The sequence below is a fragment of the Cnephaeus nilssonii genome (genome assembly GCF_951640355.1).
Source record: "Cnephaeus nilssonii genome assembly, chromosome: 1".
NCBI classification, from domain to species: domain Eukaryota; kingdom Metazoa; phylum Chordata; class Mammalia; order Chiroptera; family Vespertilionidae; genus Cnephaeus; species Cnephaeus nilssonii.
The window spans coordinates 69,307,520-69,332,403 of record NC_137072.1 but is presented as its reverse complement, the minus strand read 5'-3'; the positions used below and the strand labels follow the sequence as shown (position 1 = coordinate 69,332,403).

The window sequence follows — 24,884 nt, the reverse complement described above, 5'->3', positions numbered from 1 at the left end:
TTTTCCAGAAAATGCAAGTATTAATAACACTTTCCAACCTATTTTATGAGTTAAAGCAGTATCCTGAAATCAAACCAAAGACATTGTAAGAAAAACATTACAGAAAAATATGTCTCATGATCATAAATGTATAAATCCTCAAGAAAATATTAGTAAATCAAATCCAATAATATATTAAACAGAGAATATGTAATGACCAAGTAGTATTTAAAATGGGAATAGAAGGTTGGTTTAATATTTGAGAATCTATCAATGTAATTTAGCATATAAACAGACTAAAAAAGAAAAGTCATCTCAACACTTAAAAAGTATTTGACTAAATTTAACTTGCATAAATAATAAAAATTCTCAGCAAATGTGAAGTAGAAATTTAACCTGAAAAAGCATATACCAAAAAAAAAGGGCAGATGATACAATTAATGGTGAAAGATCGAGTGTTTTCCTTCTAAAATAGAGAATAAGGCAAGTATGTGCACTGTCATCACTTCTACTTAATATCGCCCTAGCCAGTGAGGGAAGGCAAGAAATGAAAAGAATACATAATCAGAAAAAAAGTAATGAAATGAACTCCATTCAGATTAAAACTTAAGCTCCTAGAATAAACTTTATAATGTTGCTAGAGACAAGGTCAATATATTTAAAAACCAATGGCATTTTAATTCTATATAATATCAACTGGAAATTTAAAAACCAGTATCACTTACAATAGCATCAAAAATATCAAGTAAGTCAGCCTAGCCAGTTTGGCTCAGTGGTTAGAGCATCGGTCTGAGGACTGAAGAGTTCCAGGTTTGATTCCGGTCAAGGGCATATGCCTGGGTTTCAGGATTGATCCCCAATAGGGGGGTTGTGCAGGAGGCAGCAGATCAATGATTCTCTCTCATCACTGATGTTCCTTCCTATCTCTCTCTCCCTCTCTGAAATCAATAAAAAAATATTTTAAAAAATTATATATATATATAGATGAAATAAGTATAAATCTAGCAAGATATTTGCAAGATCTACATACTGATAACTACAAAACATTAAAGAAATAAAGAAGACCCTCATAAATGGAGCGATATACTGTACTCATATATTAGAAGATGCAATATTAAGTGTCAAGATTAAGATACTGAATCTCCCCAAACTAATCTACATATTCAACACAATCCCAATAAAAATTCCAGCAGGATATTTTGCAGATATCATATGCTGATTTAAGAAAAATAAAAACTTATTTCAGTCTGGCCAGTGTGGCTCAAAGGTTGAGCATTGACTTATGAACCAGGAGTTCAAGGTTCGATTCCCGTCAGGGCGCAAGCCCTGGTCAATCCCAGAAGGGGGCATGCAGGAAGCAGCTGATCAATGATTATAGGTTTATATACATAAACTTATTTGTGTGTTCAAATGTTTATAGTGCCTTTATTTCTAATCACCCATAACTGGAAACAACCCAAATGTCCTTCAACTTATAAACAGATAAATATCTGTGGTGCATCCAAACAATAAAACACTACTCAGCAATAGAAATTAACTACCGATATATGCAACATGGATAAACTTCCCATGCATTATGCTAAAGGAAAGAATCCAGACTCAAAGGACTATATACTGTATGACATTCTGAAAAAGTAGCTGCCAAGAGTTGATTAGGGAAATGACTTCAAAGAACATAAATGAATTTTGAGGGGTGATAGAACAGTTCTATTTCTCAACTGTGCTGGTAGCTATGCAACTGCATATGTCTGTCAATATTCACCAAAGGGGTGAATTTAACTATATATAAATTATAGCTCAGTGAAATGGTTGCTAGAATTTTATTATTTTCAAAAATATATTCAAGGTAAAATTTCAAAAGTCATCACTTAAGAGTCTAGAAATAAAATGTCTAATTTCTAAACCAAGAGAAGAAAGTATATAAATTGAGAAACAAGAGAAAAAAACACACCCTATTTTTAGAAAAGGAGAAAAAAATCACAAAGAGTAGAATTAAAAAGCAGGACAGAAATACAAAAATATAAATAATTACAATATAGCTAAGGCAACTGGTCTGAGCCCATATATTAAAAACAAAATAAAGTCAGACTGGGTTAAAAACAAAGTCCAGCTATATGCTATTTTTCAAGCGGTACACCTAAGCATAAGTACACAGAAAGGTAGAAAGTAAATAGATGAGAAAAGATCTATTAGGCAAACATTAACAAAAATTTGCATAGCTATAATATTTACATAGATTATAAGATGAAAAGCCTAATAAGGGGGAAAGAGGTTCACTACCGAATAGCAGTTTTAATTCATCAGAAGGTACAGCAATATATACAATATGCAGCAATATATACATATAGTTGGTACACTTAATAAAAATAACCTCAAAGGATACAAAGCAAAAGCTAGACTGAATTAATAGGGAAATGAACAAATTCATATTTTAATGGAAACTTTAGCATAAATATCTTTATTATTACAAAGGAAAACTGCCAAAATTTTCTGAAGATACAGAAAATCAGATCATACAACTAACAAATTTGATCTAATGGGAAAATACTTAGACCTGTGCCCAACAGTGAGAGAAACAATATTTTTTCAAATACAGTAAATTATCTACAAAAATTGATCACATACTAGCCATAAAGCAACAATCAACAAATGTCAAAGCACTTTGTTCACTTCAACAGCACATATACTAAAATTGGAATGATACAGAGAAGATTAGCATGGCCCCTGCGCAAGGATGACACACAAATTCATGAAGCGTTCCATATTTAAAAAAAAAAAAAAAAGTCAAAGAACTGGTTCAGGCTACCTTAACTGCCTGTAATGCAATTAAGCTTAAAGCTAACAATAAAAAAGCTAAATTAAAAATCACACATGAATGGATATCTTAAATAACTGGTAAGTCAAAGATATGATAACTTACATTTTAAAAATTAGGTAAAACAGTACTAAATATAAATCTGAATAAACCATATATCCAACTTAAAAGCGAGAAAAAATTATATAATAAATTCAGACAAAACAAAATAAAGAAAAGCAGAAATAAACCAATTTTTTTAAAATAAAAGCCCAGAAGAGAACCAAGATGGCGGCATAGGAAAATGCCTATACTCACTGCCTCCCACAACCACATCAAAATTACAATTAAAATACACAACAACCATCATCCAGAACCGCTGGAAAGCTGGCTGAATGGAAGTACTACAACTAGAGAAGTAAAGAAGAAAGCATACTGAGACTGGTAGGAGGTGCGGAGGCACAGAAGGGCTGGTCTGGCACCCATGTGTGCTGCTTTTTTATCTGGGAGGGAGACCGCCTCTGCAGAGACCACCCAGAGGAGTAAGGGGTCCCAGCCCCATATCAGACACCCAGTCCAAAGTGCCAGGGAAGAGAAGTCCCTACGGGCAATAAGAACTACGGGCTGTAAAAACCAGTGCAGGTTGGGGTTGAGTTACACACAGGCTGCTGGAGACCCAGCTGCTCCTCTTAAAAGGCCAACACCAGGAACTGAATTTACAAGCTCCCGCTTCCTCTGAGCTCTAGTGCCAGACAAGGCTCTGGGGGACCCAGACACATATGAGACAAACTGGACTGTCTGGCATCAGGGTAGGAAACTCAGGGGCGGCTTTCTTTCACAGAGGGAGGTGCTCTCAGGGCTGACTGGCAGCCATTTCTGTTTGCTTCACCCTGGTGATTCCCTGAGACCCCACCCCACCCAATTTACAACCCCACCCAAGTTGTGGACTACTGCTTTTGCATATGAATGGCCTGTCCTTTCTCAGGCTAAAAACCTATCAAACAAGCTGCAGCTGGGTCAGGGAGCCCAAAACCTATCAATAAAAGGGCCAAGACCCAGCACCAGCCTGCCTTGCTTCTACCTCGTCTGGGCACTTCCAAACCCCATACAAAGAGAAGGAATCTGCAGATCTCTCTGTAGCTCCTGCTGGGCGGCCCCAACCAGTGGCTTACTTTGTACCTCCCTGGAGATCCAAGAACCAGTGTACCCAGTGGTCAGTGTGAGACCATACCAGATTACAACTAACTCTTCACATCCATAAGCAACACACTCAAGAGGCAGACTCTGAGCACCAAAGCCCCACTGAAGCAAGTCTTGCTCCATAAGGGGGTCTCCTGCACAGCAGCTCTCCTACTGTAGTCATAGCTGGTCCCCACAGCCAATTGGCCTGGAGGTCAATTCCTCCCAGTGACACCAATAGCAATCAAGGCTCAACTACAAGACTGTACACACAGCCCACAAAGGGGTGCCCCAAGAGTGTCCACCTCAGGTGATTGGGGAGGCTGAGCCACTGGGCCCTATAGGACACCTAGCACACAAGGCCACTCTATCAACTCAAGGAGACTTAGCAGCTCTACCCAATACATAAAAACAAACACAGGGAAGCAGCCAAAATGCAGAGACAAATAAACATGTCACAAATGGAGGAAATGAAATAAAGCAAATTACTGGATATAGAGTTCAAAACCATGGTTATAAGGTTATTCAAGAATCTTTTAGAACCCTCCAAGGGACTTAGTAAGACTTTCAAGGATCTTAGTGAGAATGCAAAAAAAAATCGAAAAGGACCAGTCAGAAATTAAGCATACACTGACTGAAATAAAGTATAATATACAGGGATTCAACAGTAGACTAGAGGATCCCGAGCATCAAATCAATGATTTGAAATATGAGGAAGCAAAAAACACCCAATCAGAAGACCAAAAAGAAAAAATAATCCAAAAATATGATGAGAGTGTAAGGAGCCTCTGGGACAACTTCAAGCATACCAACATCAGAATTACGGGAGTGCCAAAGAAGAGAGAGAGCAAGATATTAAAAACCTATTTGAAGAAATAATGACAGAAAACTTGACCTATCTGGTGAAAGAAATAGACTCACAAGTCCAGAAAGCACAGAGAATCCCAAACAAGAGGAATCCAAAGAGGACTACACCAAGACACATCATAATTAAAATGCCAAGGGCAAAAAGACAAAGAGAGCATCTTAAAAGCAAGAGAAAAACAATTAGTTACCTACAAGTGAGTGCTGTCAGCTGATTTCTCAACAGAAACTATGTAGGTCAGAAGGGAGTGGCAAGAAATATTCAAAGTGATGAATAGCAAGAACCTACAACCAAGATTACTCTACCCAACAAAGCTATCATTCAGAATTGAAGGTCAGATAAAGAGCTTCACAGATAAGAAAAAGCTAAAGGAGTTCATCACCATTAAACCAGTATTATATGAAATGGTGAAGGGTATTCTTTAAGAGGAAGAAGAAACAGGTAAAGATAAAAAATATGAACTACAAAGTGGCAACAAATACATATCTATCAACAATTGCATATAAGAATCAAACAAATAAAAAATCTGATGTACAGAATAAACTGGTGAATGAAACAGAATCAGGGGCATGGAAATGGAACAGACAGACGATTCTCATAGGGAAGAGGGTATGGGGGGGGTGCGGGAAGAGATTAGACAAAGATCTTATATGCATGTATGCATTACCTATGGACACAGACAACAGGGTGGTGAGGGTCTGGGGCGGGGTAGAAGGGCGGTTTGGGGGGAAAAAAGAGGAATCTCTGTAAAATCTCAACAATAAAGATTAATTTTAAAAAAATAATAAAATAAAAGCCAACAATGAGTAATTGGGGGGAAAAACATAACTGACAAGCCCCTGAGGAGACTCTCAGAAAAATAAAAGGCACGGTAATATAGCTATAAATAGAACAGTCTAAAACTATATCAAGAAAATATTATGAACATTTTAATGCAAGTAAGTTTGAAAACTTAAAAAGCTGACCAATTCTAACAGTACAGATACAGTCCAACAAAACTTACTCATTAACAATTAGAAAACCTCAATAGTTCTTTTAACTGCAAATCCTATTAAATGAGAATAATAATATAATCATCTCAATAGATGAAATAAAGCATTTCATAAAATTCAGCACTTGAATAAGGATTAGCAAAGTAGAAATAAAAAAAATTTCTGAAACTAAAAAAAAATTTTTATCAAAAATACTGAGTAAATATTCTTTCGTTTTTTGGTTTTTGTTTTGCAATCCTCACTGGAGGATATTTTTCCATTGATTTTTAGAGAGTGGAAGAGATGGAAAGACAAAGAGAAACATCGATGTGAGAGAAACATCGACGTGAGAGAAACACATTGGTTGGTTGCCTCCTGCACAAGCCCTGACCAGGGCCCAGGGGCAAGGGAGGAGCCTGCAACCAAGGTACATGCCCTTAACTGGAATCGAACCTGGGACCCTTAGGTCTCCAGGCTGATGCTCTATCCACTGAGCCAAACCAGCTAGGGCCAGGAGCAAATATTTTTAATGGAAAAATATTAAAAGCATTTTCTTTAAAATTTGGAATAGAAGCATGCCCAATTTAATGCTTCTATTCAATACTGTACTAAACACCTTAGTTAGTACATTAAAATAAGAAAAAAGTTATTATATATATTTATATAATATATAAATATATTATATTTATTATATATATGGATATATAATAACTTAAAAGGAAAAAATAAAACTATCGCTATTAGATTAAATTATTACCTGCATAAAAAACCCAAAAGAACTTGGAAAACAAGTTTTTAGAAAGAATGAGAATATAACCAAAAAGGCTTACTATAAAACCAATTTTTCAAAAAATTGTATCTGTATACCAAAAGAGTAAATAAGCAGGAAATGCAACTTTTAAAATAAAGACATGGTTTATAATTGGAAAAAACTTATAAAGTACCTAGAATCAAAAAACAAAAGATGTGCTTGACCAGTGTGCAGTTATAAAATTTTATTCAAAGACATTAAGATCTAAATAAATGTAGAGAATGCACAAATTCATGGATAATTAAGATGTAAATTCTTCCTAAATTGATTCACACATTCAATGCAATTCCAAAGTCACAACAGCTTTTATGAAAGGTAACAAGTTGTTTCTTATGTATGAGGAAGATCCAAGACAACCAAACTGCCAAGACAATGCAAAATAAAAATGTAAGGGGAATTCACAAACCAGATATCAAGTCTTAATATAAAGCCATAACAATAATTATGACGATTTAGTCATTAGTATAGGGTTAGACAAATTGACTACTGGATATACAGAAGATCCTAGAAATAGACCTAGACATAACTGATATATGAGAGGTTACTTTGCTCATCAGTGAGAAATGGGGAAACTCTTCACTAAATGGTACCGAGACAATTAGTTATTCATAGGGAAAAAACAACATTAGATCCCTCCCCAAATTGGAACCCTCATACCATATTAAAAAACAATTCCAACCAGGCTGGTGTGGCTCAGTGGTTGAGCATCCACCTATGAACCAGGAGGTCACAGTTCAATTCCTCGTCAGGGCACATGCCCGGGGTTGTGGGCTCCATCCCCAGTGTGGGGTGTGCAGGAGTCAACCGATCAATGATTCTCTCTCATCACTGATGTTTCTATCACTCTCTCCCTCTTCCTCTCCCTTTCTCTCAAAAATAAAAATAAAATAAAATAAAATAAAATAAGAACCCAAATGAATGAAAAAAGTAACTATAAAGAGCAAAACTTTTAGAAGGTAATATAGGAAAATGTATTTCTGACCTGGGGTAGGGTAGGATTTATTAACCAGACATAATGTGCACTAACCAGGAAAGGTTTTTAAATTCAATTATAATAAAAATATCAACTCTATCCATTAAAAGATATCAATAAACAAAAAGAAAATCTACAGAGTAGGAGAAGGCATTCACAATACAAAATAGACAAAAGTTAAGAACTCCTACAAATCAATAAGAAACAAATATTCCAAGTGAAAATGAGCAAAAAATATCCATAGCAATTTCACAGAAGAAACATGGCCAATAAATATATGAAAAGATGCTCAATCTTATTAGCAACTAGGAAAATGCAAATTAGAAGTACAACTAGAAACTGTTTCATACTAAAAAATGGGCATAATTTTATAAGTCTGACAATATTAAGTGATTAAAAGAAGAAAAATGGAAACTATATTACTTTTGGCAATGTATTTTAGTTCAGCTACTTTGTAAAACACTATGGCATTACATAATAAAGCAAAGGATGTAAAGGCCTCTACAACCCAACAATACTATTAAAAACTCTATAGGAGACATGCATAAGAATGTTCATGGCTGCATTGTTTAGAGTAGCCAAAAAGTTGTGTGTGGGGGGGGGGGGGAAGGGGGAGGGGAGGAGACTATCTACAATCTACAATGGAATGAATAAATTACAGCATATTTATATATCAGAATACAACACAACAATAAAACAAATAAACTACAGTTACATGTATGCATGAATATGGCTGAATCATAAAAACATGAAGCTTAAAAAGAAAGCAAGTCATAGAAAATTATAGTCAGTACGATTCGATTTATATAAAGGTTAAAACACCCATAACAGATACATACATAACTCTAGCATCTGGCTCATCAATACCTGTTGAATGACTGAAAGAAAAGTAAAGAAATAGCTAACACAACATTCAGGACAGTAATAACTTCTGGGAGAAGGGATGAAGATGCAATCATGAAAAGAAATATAGGAATCTTAAAATGTATAGGTCTACACCAACAAGATGTGATTGTGCTTATTTCCTAATAATCTCACTAACAGTTATTTGACAAACTTCTGGAACTCTTCCAAACTGATAGGTGAAAACTGAGTATAATTTCAAGTGGCGTTATAATTATGCATAAGGTTATCAACTTTCTATATTTTATAGCTATTTATGCTCTTATATGAACTATTAACATGCTCTGTACTAGATTGTTCTCTTACTGATTTCCAGAAGCTCATTATTTAACACAGAAATAAGTACTTTGACTCTTTATGAAGACAATTAGATTTTCAAAGTACATTTTTTTAAAAAGGTACTGAGAATGTTAGATGAGTCTATAGCTATTCATTTTATTATTTCTTTTTAAAATGCATGTTGTTAATATTTTATATATTTCATGAAAAACATTTTACAAGGAAAAAGAATCTATTGCCACAGCCCATTTTATTTTAAGGGAGATAAGGAATTCTTAGCAGAAACCTAGAATTTTCACAATTATTGAAGTTCTTAATTTTTTATGACATCAATGCCTGAGGACAACTCTTTCAACCATATGTCAGAAAAAGTATTGCCCAACACATTAGGACCTGAATTCTACATTATTTAAAATAACTGTGTGAGAACTGGTCTTATACCTTTTCTTCCATAAAATTAATACATTTTAGACTTTTAAGTGACTTAAGAGAACACTTCCAATTTACTGGACTAGCCATTTCTTTAGTTTTAAAATTGGCCTTTTTATCTTTATTCCTCAAATACCCTTCCATACACATTCCTTAAATCTCAAAATAGAATTTCTAAAAATTAGCTTGTTAGGCCAAGATAATCATAATCATTATCAAAACTTCAGTGTCTGTGTTTCAGAGGTAGACAAGGAAATAGAAAAAAAGGCACTCCTTTTGCCAGTTTCAAGACAAAATGGAATTTTTAAAAAGACAAAAAGGAATCCCAGAGGCAATTCATTCTCATTGTTTCATTTACATATATCACAGTGCTATTTTAAATTTTCCATTCCATTCTCTCCTCCTTTTTTAACACAAAGTACTACTATGTGGTTATTAAAACTGATTAAGAAATTATTTCAATTTTACCTTCCTAAGAATATAAAGCTACCATTCATTAGGGACATTTTATTCCTTCAGTTGCTTTATGAAGCCAATCCTGTTTTTACCCTCCTCAACTTTTGAAAGAAGGCAGAAAGCACTGGTTTTCTTTCATTTCTAAAAGGGGCTTGCTCTTCTGTACTGGATCACCTGAACAATAAGTGGCACTGCCAGAAAAAGAGGCTCTCATAGAAAAGGGCTGCATATAGGTATTTGCCATAGAACAAACTAAAGTTTAATGAAAAGGAATTTATAGTATAGCCAAGAACAAAGCTGAATTAAAGTTGGCGAAGCAGAGCTGGTGCCTCATCCAAAAGACTAGTGGTCTAAGAAGAGATTTTAACAACTATGAATCAGTAGTCAAAAGGGCACTAGGATCAAAGTCCAGACAAAGAGAATACAGTAGTCTTCCTCTTATTATAGCTTCAGAGACATGATGGTCAACCAAGGACCAAAAATAAAAAACAGAAAATTCTAGAACTAAACAATTCATAAGTTTTAAATTAGATGCCGTTCTCTAACTGGTGTAATGATATCTCGTGCCATCCCATCCAGATCGTGAATCATCCCTTTGTTCAGTGTAACCACGGTGGATACCCTACCTGCCTGTTAGCAGCATCTCAGTTATCAGATCAACTATAGAGGTATCACAGTGCTTGTGTTCAAGTATCACTTGTTTTACTTAAAAATGGCCCCAATGCTCTTTGCAATTCAGTAGTACTCTTTGCAATTAAGATGTGCCCTAGAGAAGCCATAAAGTTCTTCCTTTAAGTTAGAAAGTGAGTATAGCACAATAAAATATCTAAAAGTTATGTAATAACTTTTACTGCAGTATTTTTATAGTTGTTCTATTTTATTATCAGTTGTTATTCATCTCTTACTGCGCAAATTCATAAATTAAACTTCATCACAGTTATGTATGTACTAATGGCCCAGTGCATGAAATTCATGCACATTAAAAGACAATTAGAGCAAATATTTTAATATTGCTATTTGCCCTTTCTCTATAATAGAAGTGTCAGAGATGAAAGAAAATTAGTAAAATGTATATGAAAATCTCCCTCCTATCAGAGTCTGGGGTGTTCCGCAGGACCCAGAGTCAAGTTCCCGCCCATTCGCACATGCTTCAGTACCACCCCAGACTGAGACCCAGCCAGCCCCACCCCCAATGGGCGAGACTCAGACCTGGCTGGCCCCACCCCCATCAAGCTCCGCCGGGTGGGGGGCGTGGCCTCAGGTCTCCCGTCAAGCCTTGCCGGGTGCCGGGGTGCAGCCTCAGGTCCCCTGGCCTGGCCAGGCACCATGCAGCCTCAGGTCCCTGCTGATCGGTCGCTACAGCGTCACAGCATGATGACCATTTGCATATTAGCCTTTTATTATTATGATAGGAAAAAATAGTGTATATATAGGGTTTGGTATTATCATTGGTTTCAGGCATCCCCATTGGGGGGATCTTAGAACATACCTCCTGCAGATAAAGGCTACTGTAATTTAGAAGACTAACATTTTAACCAGTAAAATAGAATAAAGGACTAAGAAGATAATAGATATTCAGAATGATTCATTCAGTTGATACTTAATATAAATTTTCTGGGAACATGTCTATATATGAGATAGCATGGACTAGAGTTATGAAACAGTATATGTAATACGTGCTTTTTCAAGAATGTTAAATGCAGTACAAAGGGTGAGTCCACTGGGCTCAATAGTAAATTATTCATTTATCATTATCATTATACTGACTATAGTCAGTATAAAAGTATGAATTTCATACTTCTAGAATCTAAGATTATAAAAGAATGACAACCATTCCATAATTATTTTTAGTAAGGAACAGACCTGCTTCTACTCCAACTCTAGCTGGATGGCCGTTTTAACCATATTTATAAAAATAATTTATAGCATATATAGAATTAGGTAAAATATCCCAACAGTTAAATTTCACATGCCTTGGATTAATTCTCAAAGAAAATATTTTTCCACTTCATACATAATTTTAAAAATCCAAAATATCCTAGAGAGAAACTAAAAACTAAGACTTAACCATTCATATAATTATATAACTTATAAAGGGTTAACTGTATAAAGAAGCCTTTTCTGTCATTTCAACCAATAATGTCAACATTCTTTTCACTCTTATTCAAGTTTCTCTTTTTAATGCTCCATTATACGATATAAACAAATGCAAACAAAACATGTTCATGGACACTCAATCTCTGAAGGAGGAAAACAAAATACATGAAAGTGTATACTTTATATGGCTTTAATTAATGTTTATTCCTCAAGAGCACAGAATAAAATGTTTAACCAATACAGTACATCTGTATTTAGTCCTCTGAATTTAAATTAACCCCTCTTCTTATGTTATAAGAGAAAATTATACAAATTTCAGTATTTGTGTAAATTGAGTACAACTTTCCTTCCAAGCTAATCTTGAGATAAAATTATAAGCGGAGCATGTATTTTGGATTAATATATTTTATTTAGAATAATTATACTCACTAGGTATAGTTCATTTTTACTGTTACAATGTTTTCCCTCTTACAATAATATAATATGTTAATACTATTTTTATGAACTCTATTAATACCGGACATGGGATATTCCAGCTAATTAAGTCATTGAAGAAAAAAACAAAAACAGAAAAAAACTATTGTTAATTTGAAATGTCTCTTCTAAGAAATTTTAGCATTTTATAGAAAGTTAAAGGTAAAATAAAAAAACAAAACATTCCCCCACAAAAGTTTGTTAAAAAGATGGCTGCATGTTGAAATCCTGAAACACAATTCACTATCAAAGAACCACTTTTTTCTTTCAAAAAAAAGAATAGTCCCATTTTCAAAATTATACTAAAACCTAACCTAGTAATTTAAATGGTCTTTACAGGGCTCAGTATACCTCAATACTGAGTGTTAATACTACATTAAAAAAAAAGAAAAATCACTCACCTTTCAAACCTAGAGTTTGTAGCTGGAAGAGCCGACCAAGTTCATAAGGCAAAACCCGTAACATATTGTTATTTAAAAGCAATTCCCTGTTTAAAAAAAAAAAAAAAGTTTTAGTTGAATTTATCAAGCTTTATTAATATCTACAATTACTTTCTTAACCTTCCCTCTAACATACCATGAGTTCTGTATATACTCAAGGCACATTTTATATGCTTATCTAAAACTGTTGTGTAATATTAAAGTACTACAAAATGTGTAATTGCCACAACTATTAACAGTGTTTCTATAATTTACTCATTATTAAAGGTGTAGGAATTGTATATCATTTTCAGGCTAAATCTACTCTCTTTTCTCTTTCATCCAAATGCCAGTGACAGATATTCTTAGTGTTCAAAGACAAACAGATATCCTTGAACCTAGTCTAATTCATAGAAAAAATAAAATTTTTACAAAGTTCAGGATTTAACCATAATCATATAGTAAGAGGATGGTGAGAAACAAGATTTTAAAACAGTATGTTTCATTTTAAAACATATGACAAAAATCTTTTAAATTACTACTCAGCATATAAACAATATAGAAAAGCAATCCTTGTTTGTATTGGGAACATTTATTCAAGGTCTTAAGATTTCTACATATTTTTCTCCTATGGAGAAATTCTTAAAGAACCCTGAAGGACTAGAAATAAATCCACTTATCAGGTTTTAACGTTTCCTTAAGGATTTCTATTATGTAAGAACTAGAGGCCCAGTGCACGAAATCCATACACAGTAGGGTCCCTAAGTGGCTGCCGACTGGGGCCTCCTTCGTTCCATGCCACCCTCTGGTGGTCAGCACACATCACAATGAGCGACTGAACTCCTGGTTGGTCGAACTCCCAAGGGGACACTTTGCATATGAGGCTTTTATATATACAGAAGTTTATATGAAACAGAGATATGTTCCTAAAAGTTTTACTAATAAGTACATTAGATTTTCCCAATTATTTCTGACTAGAGGCCCAGTGCATGATTGAATCATGCACGTGTAGGGTCCCCTACACGCTTTCGCTTTCGATCACGGGAAAGCTGGGTGCCTGTCCGCTGGTGCGGCGAAGGCTTCTGAAAGGCCTGGTGCCTGAGTGGACAGGCACCCAGCTCTCACACTTTTGCTTTCGATCGCGGAGGAGCTGGGTGCCTGTCCGCTGGTGCACCAGGCCTTTCAGAAGCCTCCGGTGTGACAGAGGCTTCTGAAAGGCCTGGTGCCTGAGCGGACAGGCATCCAGCTCCCACGCTTTCGCTTTCAATCACAGGGGAGCTGGGTATCTGTCTGCTGGTGCACCAGGCCTTTCAGAAGCCTCCGGCATGGCAAAGGCTTCTGAAAGGCCTGGTGCCTGAGCGGAGGCACCCAGCTCCCCCGCTTTTGCTTTTGATCGCTGGTGCACCAGGCCTTTCAGAAGCCTCCGCCGCGCTGGAGGCTTCTGAAAGGCCTGGTGCCTGAGTGGACAGGCACCCAGCTCCCACACTTTTGCTTTCGATAGCGGGGGAGCTGGGTGCCTGTCCACTGGTGCACCAGGCCTTTCAGAAGCCTCCGCCCCGCCGGAGGCTTCTGAAAGGCCTGGTGCCTGAGCAGACAGGCACCCAGCTCCCCCGCTTTTGATGGTCCGCGGTGGAACGTGAGCTCGCTGCCCCAGAGGCCCCTTCTGTGCCGCAGCACAGCCATGGCGCAGACGCTGAGCTTGAGCCACCACTGGCGACGGGAGCTCAGCGTCCCGCCGGCCCAATCGGCCACCCCGGCCACCCCGAGTCCCGCCCCCCCGCGCCTCCTGGCTAATCGCGGGCATAGCGAAGGTACGGTCAATTTGCATATTTGTCTATTATTAGGTAGGATTAGCCTTATGAGCATACACTTGAGCCAAAAGTCAGACGTAGTATTGTATTTCCACCCTACCTCAAGTCTGTGAAAAGAACTTGGTAATACAAGCACATTTCTAGTCAGAAACCTCCAAATTGAAAGGAAGGAAAAGAAATGTTCAAGGGAGGCCACGCAAGCACTGTGTTCAATTTATATCATTTGACCTTGGAAACACACATGGAAATCCTACTATAAGATAAGTAACATCCCATAATTTTCTAATTTGGTAAATTTAGAATTTCATATTGTGAATCATATCTACAATATTTCCTCACCTGAGAGACACCATGTTTCCTAGTTCTGCTGGTAAACTTCTGAGTTTATTGGATGACAGATCCAGGTAAACCAGATTATGAAGCTTGGCAATATCAGGTGGAATGCGACTAAGGAAATTGTCATTTAGGTGCAGCGCTGTCAAGTGCGTCAATGACCAAAGTGATGTACTTAAGCTCCGCACTCTACCTAAAAGGCAAAATATTAAAGCATTAAACTCTAGGTCTAAGAAAAAGACTGAACTACAAGAACTAAAAAGTGGTAGAAGAGCCTGCAAATATATACAAATATTGTATCTTTGACATTTAAATTTTGCATTTAATGCCAGTTGACTGCTTCCAAACATACCTGGCCCTTCTTAGATGTCAGACCACTTTCAGCTGACAATCATTCTTTCTCATGGACCTTCTGTGTATTAAATGAGATGAGGAATAATGGGAAGACCCTTGGAATCAGGTTGATTACATGGTCTCGAGTAAAAAGCCTTGGTTGAATTGAGCATTTGTGGTAGATCATGATTTTTTTTTTTTTAGTCATATTCCTAAACAAAGTATATCTCATATGCCCCATAAAAATTAACAGTGCATGGTTTATCCATATCTAGGGCCCAAATTAGTCTACAAACTTAAATAGACAAGAGTAATGACTGTGATATAGAGTAGACCAACCTTAGATTAGCCAACAGAAAAACCATTTAACCCCCAAAAGACACAATTATACATTAACTACGGCTTAATATTTTCAATTAAGTAAACATACTCAAGGAAATAGTCACACATTAAGTTTTACAAATAGTCAGCATCTTATAGTTATGGTGGAACCTGTACTAGAAAGTCAGAAGACATGGTTCAGATTCCTGATTTTTGCTATTTATTAGCTACATAAGCCTGGAAAAATCACCTCGCCTCATCTTCTATAAAATATAATATTATCTCAACAATTTATATGAAGATTATTTTATAAACTTTACAAAAGTAAAATGGTATTTAATTATATAACACTTTTCAAACAATTGATTTTTATTTAAAAAGCAGTGGAAGGTAGAGCAGGACAAAATCTCAAAAGGGAAATGTTACTTTTTATGTAGCTAATGAGCAGTAAATTTAAACTTAGATCTTCTGTCCAGGGTTTTTTCACGCTATCTATAATCAGGCTTAAAATGCAAACTAGGATTTTGCATTTTAATAGGGAAACAAAGTTCCCAAGAGAAATGTATTTCAGTTTTGTTTTTTTTAATTACTTTATTGATTAAGGTATCACATATTTGTCATCACCACCCCCATTCCCATCCCAAACCCCCCCACACGCATGCCCCCAGCCCCTGTTGTCCATGATCACTGGTTAGGCTCATATGCAAGCACACAAGTCCTTTGGTTGATCTATCTCCCTTGTCCCCACCCTCCCCTACCTTCCCTCTGAGGTATGACAGTCTGATCAATGCTGTTCTTGTTCTTCAGTCTATGTTGTTCATCTTTTCCCCTAGATGAGTGAGCTCATGTGATACTAGGAATACACTTATAGGAACCGAAAATGAGACAAGCAATAATGGTTATGCTGAGAGGCAAATGAATCAGTCTATAGTGAGTTTCTTTTTGGTGTATTTCAGTTTTACCCAGGATTTAACGGAGTGGTTCTCAACCAGGGGCAATTTTGCTCCTGAAGTGACTTCGGCAATCTGGAGACATTTTTGGTATTCAAAACTAGGAAAGTGCTGCCCCAGCCAGTTTGGCTCAGTGAACAGAGTGTCAGCCTGTGGACTGAAGGGTCCCAAGTTCGATACTGGTCAAGGGCACATGCCCAGGCTGTGTGCTCGATCCCCAGTAGGGGGCGTGCAGGAGGCAGCCAATCAATGATTCTCTCTCATCATTGATGTTTCTATCATTCTCTCCTCTCCCTTCCTCTCTGAAATCAATAAAAATATATTTTAAAAAAACTAGAGAAGTGCTACTGGCAACTTGTGGGTAGGAGCCAGAAAAGCTGCTACACATCCTGTAGTGCACAACAATAGCCCCCAAACACAAAGAACTGTCTGGACCTACATGTCAGCAATGCCAATTTGAGAAACTCTAGGTTAACCTAATAGGATTTGCTCATATTCATTCTTCTGATTATTCCATCACTTATTCACCCAGTTCCCTTTTTAGCTAACTGCAAAGGTGATTCTTGCTATTGACACTATAACGTTGGTTTAACTCTTCCAAATGAAAGCCTATATAATCTGTATTGCATATCAATTCATAAAAGAAAAACAGTACTCATACTCTATTTTTAATAAAGTTATAACTGTAACTAATAATTTTAGATATACATAAAAGGTTCCGAAATAATACAGAGTTCTTGTATACCCCTCATCCAATTTCCCCTAATATTAATATCTTATATTACCATGGTACATTCGTCAAAACTAGGAATTAACACTGGTACATTACTATTAATAAGCTAATTTGGATTTAACCCATTTTTACACTTCTGTGTTCCAAGATTTAATTCAAGATACCATTTTGCATTTAGTCATTCTGTCTCCTTCGTCTCTTCTTATCCATGACAGTTGCTCAGTCTTTCCTTGTTTTTCTGACCTTGACAATTTTGGGGACCAGTTAGGTATTTTGAAGAATATCCTTGAATTGAGTTTATCTTATGTTTCTTATTATTAGACTGGGGTTAAGATTTTGGAAATCTTATTCAATTTTACCAAATCCTAAATATGTAAGGTCATATAACACAGTTATCACATGTGTTAGAATAAACAGAACTTCTAGATTTCCTACTCTGCCAACTCTGAGATGATAGGAGAATGGCAAAGATTTCAATTTGCAAAAATAATTACTCTGTACAGGAAAAAGTAAAGTAAAAAAGTTAAAAATAAGAAAAAAATTACTCTGCAATAGCCAAAACAAAATCTATCATATTAAAAAATCTGATTTTACTTAGAAACTGAACTCCCTGTAGGAGAAACCAAGATGGTGACATAGGTAAACACCTAAACTGCTGCCTCGCACAACAATTTCAAAACTACAACTAAAAGATAAAACGAACATCATCCAAAACCACAGGAAAGCTGGCTGAGTGGAAATTCTACAACTAGAAGGAAAGAGGAAAGCACACGGAGAATCAGAGGAGCTGCAAAAGGCTGAGGTACGGAGACACGCGCGCGGGAGGCTGAGTGCCTGGCTGGCTTTCTCTAGCAGAAAGGAGACAAAAGCTCCCGACTGCACTGAACCCCAGTTCCGACTGCACTGAACCCCAGTTCCAGGCGAGACCCTGGGGACCCAGACTTACACGGGGGGGATCTGGACTGTCAGGCGGAAACTCAGGGGAGCCGCGAAAGGCAGAGGTCAGGAAGCGCGCGCATGAGTGCGCTAATAGCACCACTGTCTTTCGCTAGCGGTTGGGAAATGGAAGCTCCCCACTGCGCTGAACTCCAGTTCCAGGCGAGAATCTGGGAATCCAGATTCATTGGGGGAGAAACTGGACTGTCTGGCAGTGGGCGAAACTCGAGGGCAGCTTACTTTTTTTTTTTTTTTTAATATATCTTATTGATTTTCTACAGAGAGGAAGGGAGAGGGATACCTCCAAATGGGCTGTGATACCATTTCAGAGTTAGAAACATTGACCAGCTGCCTCCTGCAAACCCCCCACTAGGGACATGCCCACAACCAAGGCACATGCCACTGACTGGAATCAAACCCGGGACCCCTGAGCCCGCAGGCCGACGCTCTATCCACTGAGCCAAACCGGCTAGGGCAAGGGCGGCTTACTCTTAGAGGTGCTTGCAGTGATTACCGAGGGACAGTGAGACCCAGGGGCCTCATAGGGCATGGCTGATGGGAAGCCAAGACTGTCTGTTCACCCCTGAGACTCTGCCCCATCCAAGCTAAGCACAAAGGCTTTTGTAATTTTGCAAATCTTGTCTCATAAGGCTGTCTACAGCACAGAAGTTCTCCCATCGTAGACACAGCTGATCCTCACAGCCAATTGGACTGGAGGTCAAGTCCTCCCAGTGATACCAACAACAATCAAGACTTAACTACAACAAGAATGTACACACAGTCCACAAAGGGGTACACCAAGAGTGTCCACCTCAGGTAACTGGGGAGGCTGAGCCATTGGGCCCTATAGGACACCTAGCACACAAAGCTACCCTACCAACTCAGGGAAGCAGCGAAAATGTGGAGACAAAGAAACAGATCACAAACGAAAGAAATGGAGGAAAACAAATGACTGGATATGGAGTTCAAAACCACGGTTATAAGGTTTTACAAGAATTTCCTAGAAAAGGCTGATAAATTTAGCGAGACCCTCGAGGATATGAAAAAGGACCAACTAGAAATTAAGCATACACTGACTGAAATAAAAAATATTATACAGAGACCCAACAGCAGACTAGAGGAACAAGTCAAAGATTTGAAATACAAAGAAGCAAAAAACACTCAACCGGAAAAGAAAAAAGAAAAAAAGAATCCAAAAATTTGAAGACAGTGTAAGGAGCCTCTGGGACAACTTCAAGCATACCAACATCAGAATTATGGGGGTGCCAGAAGAAGAGAGAGAGCAAGATACTGAAAACCTATTTGAAGAATTAATGACTGAAAACTTCCCCCACCTGGTGAAAGAAATAGACTTACAAGTCCAGGAAGCGCAGAGAACCCCAAACAAAAGAAATCCAAAGAGGACCACACCAAGACACATCATAATTAAAATGCCAAGAGCAAAAGACAAAGAGAGAATATTAAAAGCAGCAAGAGAAAAACAGTTAGTTGCCTACAAGGGAGCACCCATATGATTGTCAGCTGATTTCTCAACAGAAACTATACAGGCCAGACGCAAGTGGCAAGAAATATTCAAAGTGATGAATAGCAAGAACCTACAACCAAGATTACTCTACCCAGAAAAACTATCATTCAGAATTGAAGGGCAGATAAAGAGCTTCACAGATAAGAAAAAGTTAAAGGAGTTCATCACCACCAAACCAGAATTATATGAAATGCTGAAAGGTATTCTTTAAGAAGAGGAAGAAGAAAAAGGTAAAGATAAAAATTATGAACAACAAATAATATCTATCAACAAGTGAATCTAAAAATCAAGTGAATTAAAAATCAGATGAACAGAATAAACTGGTGAATATAAAAGAATCAGGGGCATAGAAAGAGAGTGGACTGAAAATTCCAGGGGGAAAGGAGTGTTGGGGGTGCGGGAAGAGACTGGACAAAAATCGTATACCTATGGATGAGGACAGTGGCGGGGGGGAGGTAAGGGGAGAGGGTGGGGTGGGAACCAGGTGGAGGGGAGCTATGAGGGGAAAAAAGAGGAACAACTGTAATAATCTGAACAATAAAGATTAAATTTAAAAAAATAAATAAATACCGTATTTTCCGGCGTATAAGACGACAGGGCGTATAAGATTTTCCTGGGTTAAAAAGTCGTCTTATACGCCGGAAAATACGGTAGTCCAATATATCTAATCCATTACATCTAATCCCATCAATATAGTCCAATATACTGTATTTTCTGGCGTATGAAACGACTTTTTAACCCAGGAAAATCTTATATGCTCAGTCGTATTATACGCCGGAAAGTACGGTAAATAAATAAGTGTAAGCAAAAAAAAAGAAAGAAAGAAAGAAAGAAACTGAACTCCCAATGTCTTCAATTCCAGATGTCAACTCTGGCTCAAGATACTAATCTCAAAAGAAAGGATATGAACAAATATATTTAGTTATAGGTAAAATAGATAAATTAAACATTAGTATTTCAGTGTATATTTTCTTGATTAGTTCATCTAATTAAAAATGTACAACAAAGAAATAAATATAACAATACTCAACTCTTGTTCATTATTGCTATTATACCCTAAATTAAATGCTTCAGATTCCACTCACCCGAGATTTCTAATTCTGCCCAGTGAGATTTTTTCCCATTGGCTACCTCCTCTGCTGACATGATGGTATAAATTTTGCGAGGATCTGGAGGATCATATTTTTCCTTTGGCATCCCTATTAGTCTGTAAAAAAAAAAAAAAAAAAAAAAATCATTAGAGTCTTATAAGAAAAAAGAGAAAAATGGGTAAGTTTTCTTTTTGTCTCCCTTTGCCAGGTTACTAAGTGATTTTATACCATAAATTCTCACTAAAAGAAAAATACCTCTGAAGTATGCTAGGCTCTTGCAGGAACTAGCAAAAGGTGTGTCAGGGGAAATTCAAACAAGAAATGACACTGAACTTCACAATGAACATTGTAGTTGCTTCCCAAACATTCATTCCATCCATTCCCCTTCATTTAGCTTCCTTGCTTTCCGTGACAGACTGATCCTACACCAATTTTCTGAATGGACTCTTGACTAGTCCAAGAGAACCAGGGTAATCCCATCCTCTTTGCCTCAGTGATATTCAGATATCCCATATCTAAGACAATCAACACATGACATTCCCCTATGCCCGTGGTCGGCAAACTGCGGCTTGCGAGACACATGCGGTTCTTTGGCCCCTTGAGTATGGCTCTTCCCCAAAATACCACGGCCTGGGCGAGTCTATTTTGAAGAAGTGGCATTAGAAGAAGTTTAAGTTTAAAAAATTTGGCTCTCAAAAGAAATTTCAATCGTTATACTGTTGATATTTGGCTCTGTTGACTAATGAGTTTGCTGACCACTGCCCTAGACACATAGATTAGCTGAGACATATCTAACAATCACAGAGTTTAAAATTCTTATATGTTAAAGAATTATATGTTATATAATGGGAGAATAAATATGTTATATCTTTATTGCTGAAAGTATTATAGATGTCCCCTCTCTTCTGCTGATCCTATCTAATAAAAGAGTAATTAACCACCACTCTGCTACACCACAAACCACGCCCACCAGCCACACCCACCAGCCAATCAGGAGTGATTATGCAAATTAACCCAACCAAGATGGCTGCAGCCACTGAGCGAGCAGGAGGGAGGCTTGGGTTTCCCTGGCGACAGAGGAAGTCAAGCTTTCCGCACACCCTGGCCGGCCCAGGCCTCCACTTAAGGCTACAAAGTTTCAATTGTAGAAGATAAATCCTAACAAAAATGGCGGCAGACACGGAGCTGGAGAGAGCAAGCTAGGGTTGCCCCAGAGATGGAGCCAAGCTTTTCACCTGTCTGGCTGGCCTAGGCCTCCACTACAGGCTACAAAGTTTCAATTGTAGAAGATAAATATATCCCAGATACCAGGGCCTCCGCTTGGGTCGCCGGGGGGCAGGGCCAGCCTACAAACCACCACAGGCCCCACGCCCAGGCTGCCCCACGCCCCAAGGGAATCCCCACCCTGATCTGGGACACACTTCAGGGCCAACCAGCTGGCCCCCTCCCATGCACCAGGCCTCTATCCTATCTAATAAAAGAGTAATATGCAGATTGATCATCACTGCAACACACAATATAGCTGCCCCCATGTGGTCAAAGATCCTGCCCCCATGTGGACACAAGATGGCCACCACAAGATGGCCAGCAGGGGAGGGCAGTTGGGAGGGACCAGGCCTGCAAGGGAGGGCAGTTGGGGGTGATCAAGCCTGCAGGGGAGGGCAGTTAGGGGTGACCAGGCCAGCAGAGGAGGGAAGTTGGGGGCAAACAGGCTGGCAGATTGGAGAGGCTGCAGGCTGGGCTGAGTGACACACCCCACCCCCTGTGCACGAATTTCATGCACCGGGCCTCTAGTTATAAATAAAGGAGAATATATCCTAAATTGCTATTGGCAGCCATCCCAACAACTATAAGGGACGTCAGCCATAGAAGTTAGAGCAGTGGTTCCCAACCTTTTTTTGGCCATGCCCCATCTAAGCATCCATGCTCTCCGCTGTGACATATAATTCTTATTATTCAAAAAGTGGACTCCTATTTACAAGGAAGCCTAAAAAGCCATTAACTTGGTCTAAACAAGCTTACAAAGAAGAGAAAAATCCATGAAAAATAAAAGAACATGTCATAATTTATATACTGTATATGAGGCCCCTAGAACCATAACAAATGCAAAAAAAAAAAAAAATCAGTTAATAACTCATTCTCAAATTGCCCTCCTTAAAAATCAAATTAGGAACCATTGAGTTAAGAGTCCAGAAAATATAAAAAGAAAGCCAGATTCCTCACCAATCCGTACCTGTAGCACTTCCAAATGCTGGACTTTTTGGGTACACAAGCCAATACATTTCATTTGTTTGAACTAGTTTGAGTTGTGTTTCCTGTTACTTGCAATCAAAAGCTTACTAATCAGGATGATCATGTGTCTTGGGTTTGCGTGGGCCAGTCTTGGTTTATATCTGTTGTTCTTAGATAATTAATATCAGCCCTTTTCACTCTCAAAAGTATCCAATTTGAATGATGAGTTACATGACGACCCTAATTGAAACTACCATACAGTCTTCATGTATTAATTAAATAATCACAGAACAATCAAAAGTAATGACCAATGAAGCATAAAATTCCACTAGTATGCATGTATGAAACAGATGACAAATGGTCCTAAAAGTAATTGTTTCAGGGGTCCAACAAAAGAATTACTGCTTGGTAATTGGTAGGGGGAAAAAATTCAGTTCAGATCTAACAAGAATAGTAAATAACAAAGTCCTAAACCTAATTAAACTCCCACATGTTATTAGTAAACTGCCTTATAGTATTTACAGTTGACTCTTTGCTCATATTTTTAACATACACACACAAACATATACACACCAAAACCAAGTGTCTAAATCTGGGAGTGTTTTTAAGTAGAATTCAGAATTTATATCTCAATGGAAGAGTTATTTTCAGGGGGTCTGAAATTTGTTACACATAGAGAGAGAAAAAATTACAGGTATTCTATCATGTTTCAAGAAATCAAAGCTAGTTTATAAGAGTACAAAGTTTCCCATACCATAAATTGTCCTTTTATTTCTAAAGGTAAAATAGTTGATTTTCCCCCTTAAGGCAAAGAGAAAGTTTTCCAGATTTGTTCATCTGTTAACAGTAATTAGCTTCCAAGTTTCCATGTTAAACTTTTCTGTTTTAATTTTATTATATAACTTGGGTGATACTAAACTATATTTTATTTACCATAACGCCCATACCTTCAAATAGCACAAAGAAGATCATTTTCCACATGGGAAAAACTTGATTTCTAACACATTTAGCCTATGCAAAATACTTCTGAAAAGAAAATTTTTAGATAACCATGTTTTCAAAATTTCTACTGTGCACCATAAAGCACATGTATCTCTCTGTGGGTATTTCTGCATTATAAGAGTCTACAAAAACACAAGATCAAAGCTAAATCAAACAGATCCAAATCCAAAGACATGCTAGCTACCAAATCCATTACCTACAATGAGGATGGGTAAAAAGCACACTACAAAATTTGCAAAAACATATGTTTCAGTAACTTTAGATCCTTTTTATAAAGCATAAAGCAGCATAGGATTAGAGGTCAACCTAATTTGGCAGCTTTTTTTTAAATCCTCACCTGAGGATATTTTTCCATTGATTTTTAGAGAGAATGAAAGACAGAGGGAAAGACAAATATCAGTGTGAGAGGAACACATCGATTGGTTGCCTCCTGCACGCACCCCTACCAGGGCCCGCCTGCAACCGAGGTATGTGCCCTTGACCGGAATTGAACCCGGAACCCTTCAGTCCTCAGGCTGACACTCTATCAACTAAACCAAACCAACTAGAGCTAATTTAGCTATTTTAATCATGGGCTCTCACTAGATGGCATGTTTCCTTCTTTAAAAAAAAAATTTATCTTTATTGTTGAAAGTATTGTAGATGCCCCTTTTCCCCTCTAATGCCCCTCTCCACCCTGCTCCCATCCCGTCCCCAGGCCTTCCCCAAACTACTGTTCATCCATGGATTATGTATATACATTCTTTGGTTAATCTCTTCCTCCAACCCCACTCCTCTTCCCTCTGAAATTCGTCAGTCTGTTGCGTACTTCAACGTCTCTGGATCTATTTTGTTGGTCACTTTATTTTGTTCATTAGATTCCACATATAAGTGAGATGATGTGATACTTGTCTTTCTCTGACTGGCTTATTTCCCTTAGCATTGTACTCTCTAGGTGCTTCTATGCTGTCTCAAAAGGTAAAAGGTCCTTTTTTACAGCTGCATAGTA

The 24,884-nt window shown here is 37.6% G+C and overlaps 1 protein-coding gene across 3 annotated transcripts in view; it reads right to left on the bottom strand.

The window, feature by feature from the left end:
- The window catches only part of CNOT6L (CCR4-NOT transcription complex subunit 6 like), a 100,229-nt gene that overhangs the window by 49,147 nt on the left and 26,198 nt on the right, over nt 1-24,884 (bottom strand). For all 3 annotated transcript variants that reach the window (XM_079769650.1, XM_079769649.1, XM_079769651.1), the window contains exons 2-4: nt 20,657-20,778; nt 14,780-14,966; nt 12,612-12,697 (exon numbers count right to left, since the gene is read on the bottom strand). In XM_079769650.1, coding sequence (XP_079625776.1) covers nt 12,612-12,697; nt 14,780-14,966; nt 20,657-20,768 — 385 coding nt within the window. In that variant the 5' untranslated portion in view covers nt 20,769-20,778. The remainder of the gene's footprint in view (nt 1-12,611; nt 12,698-14,779; nt 14,967-20,656; nt 20,779-24,884) is intronic.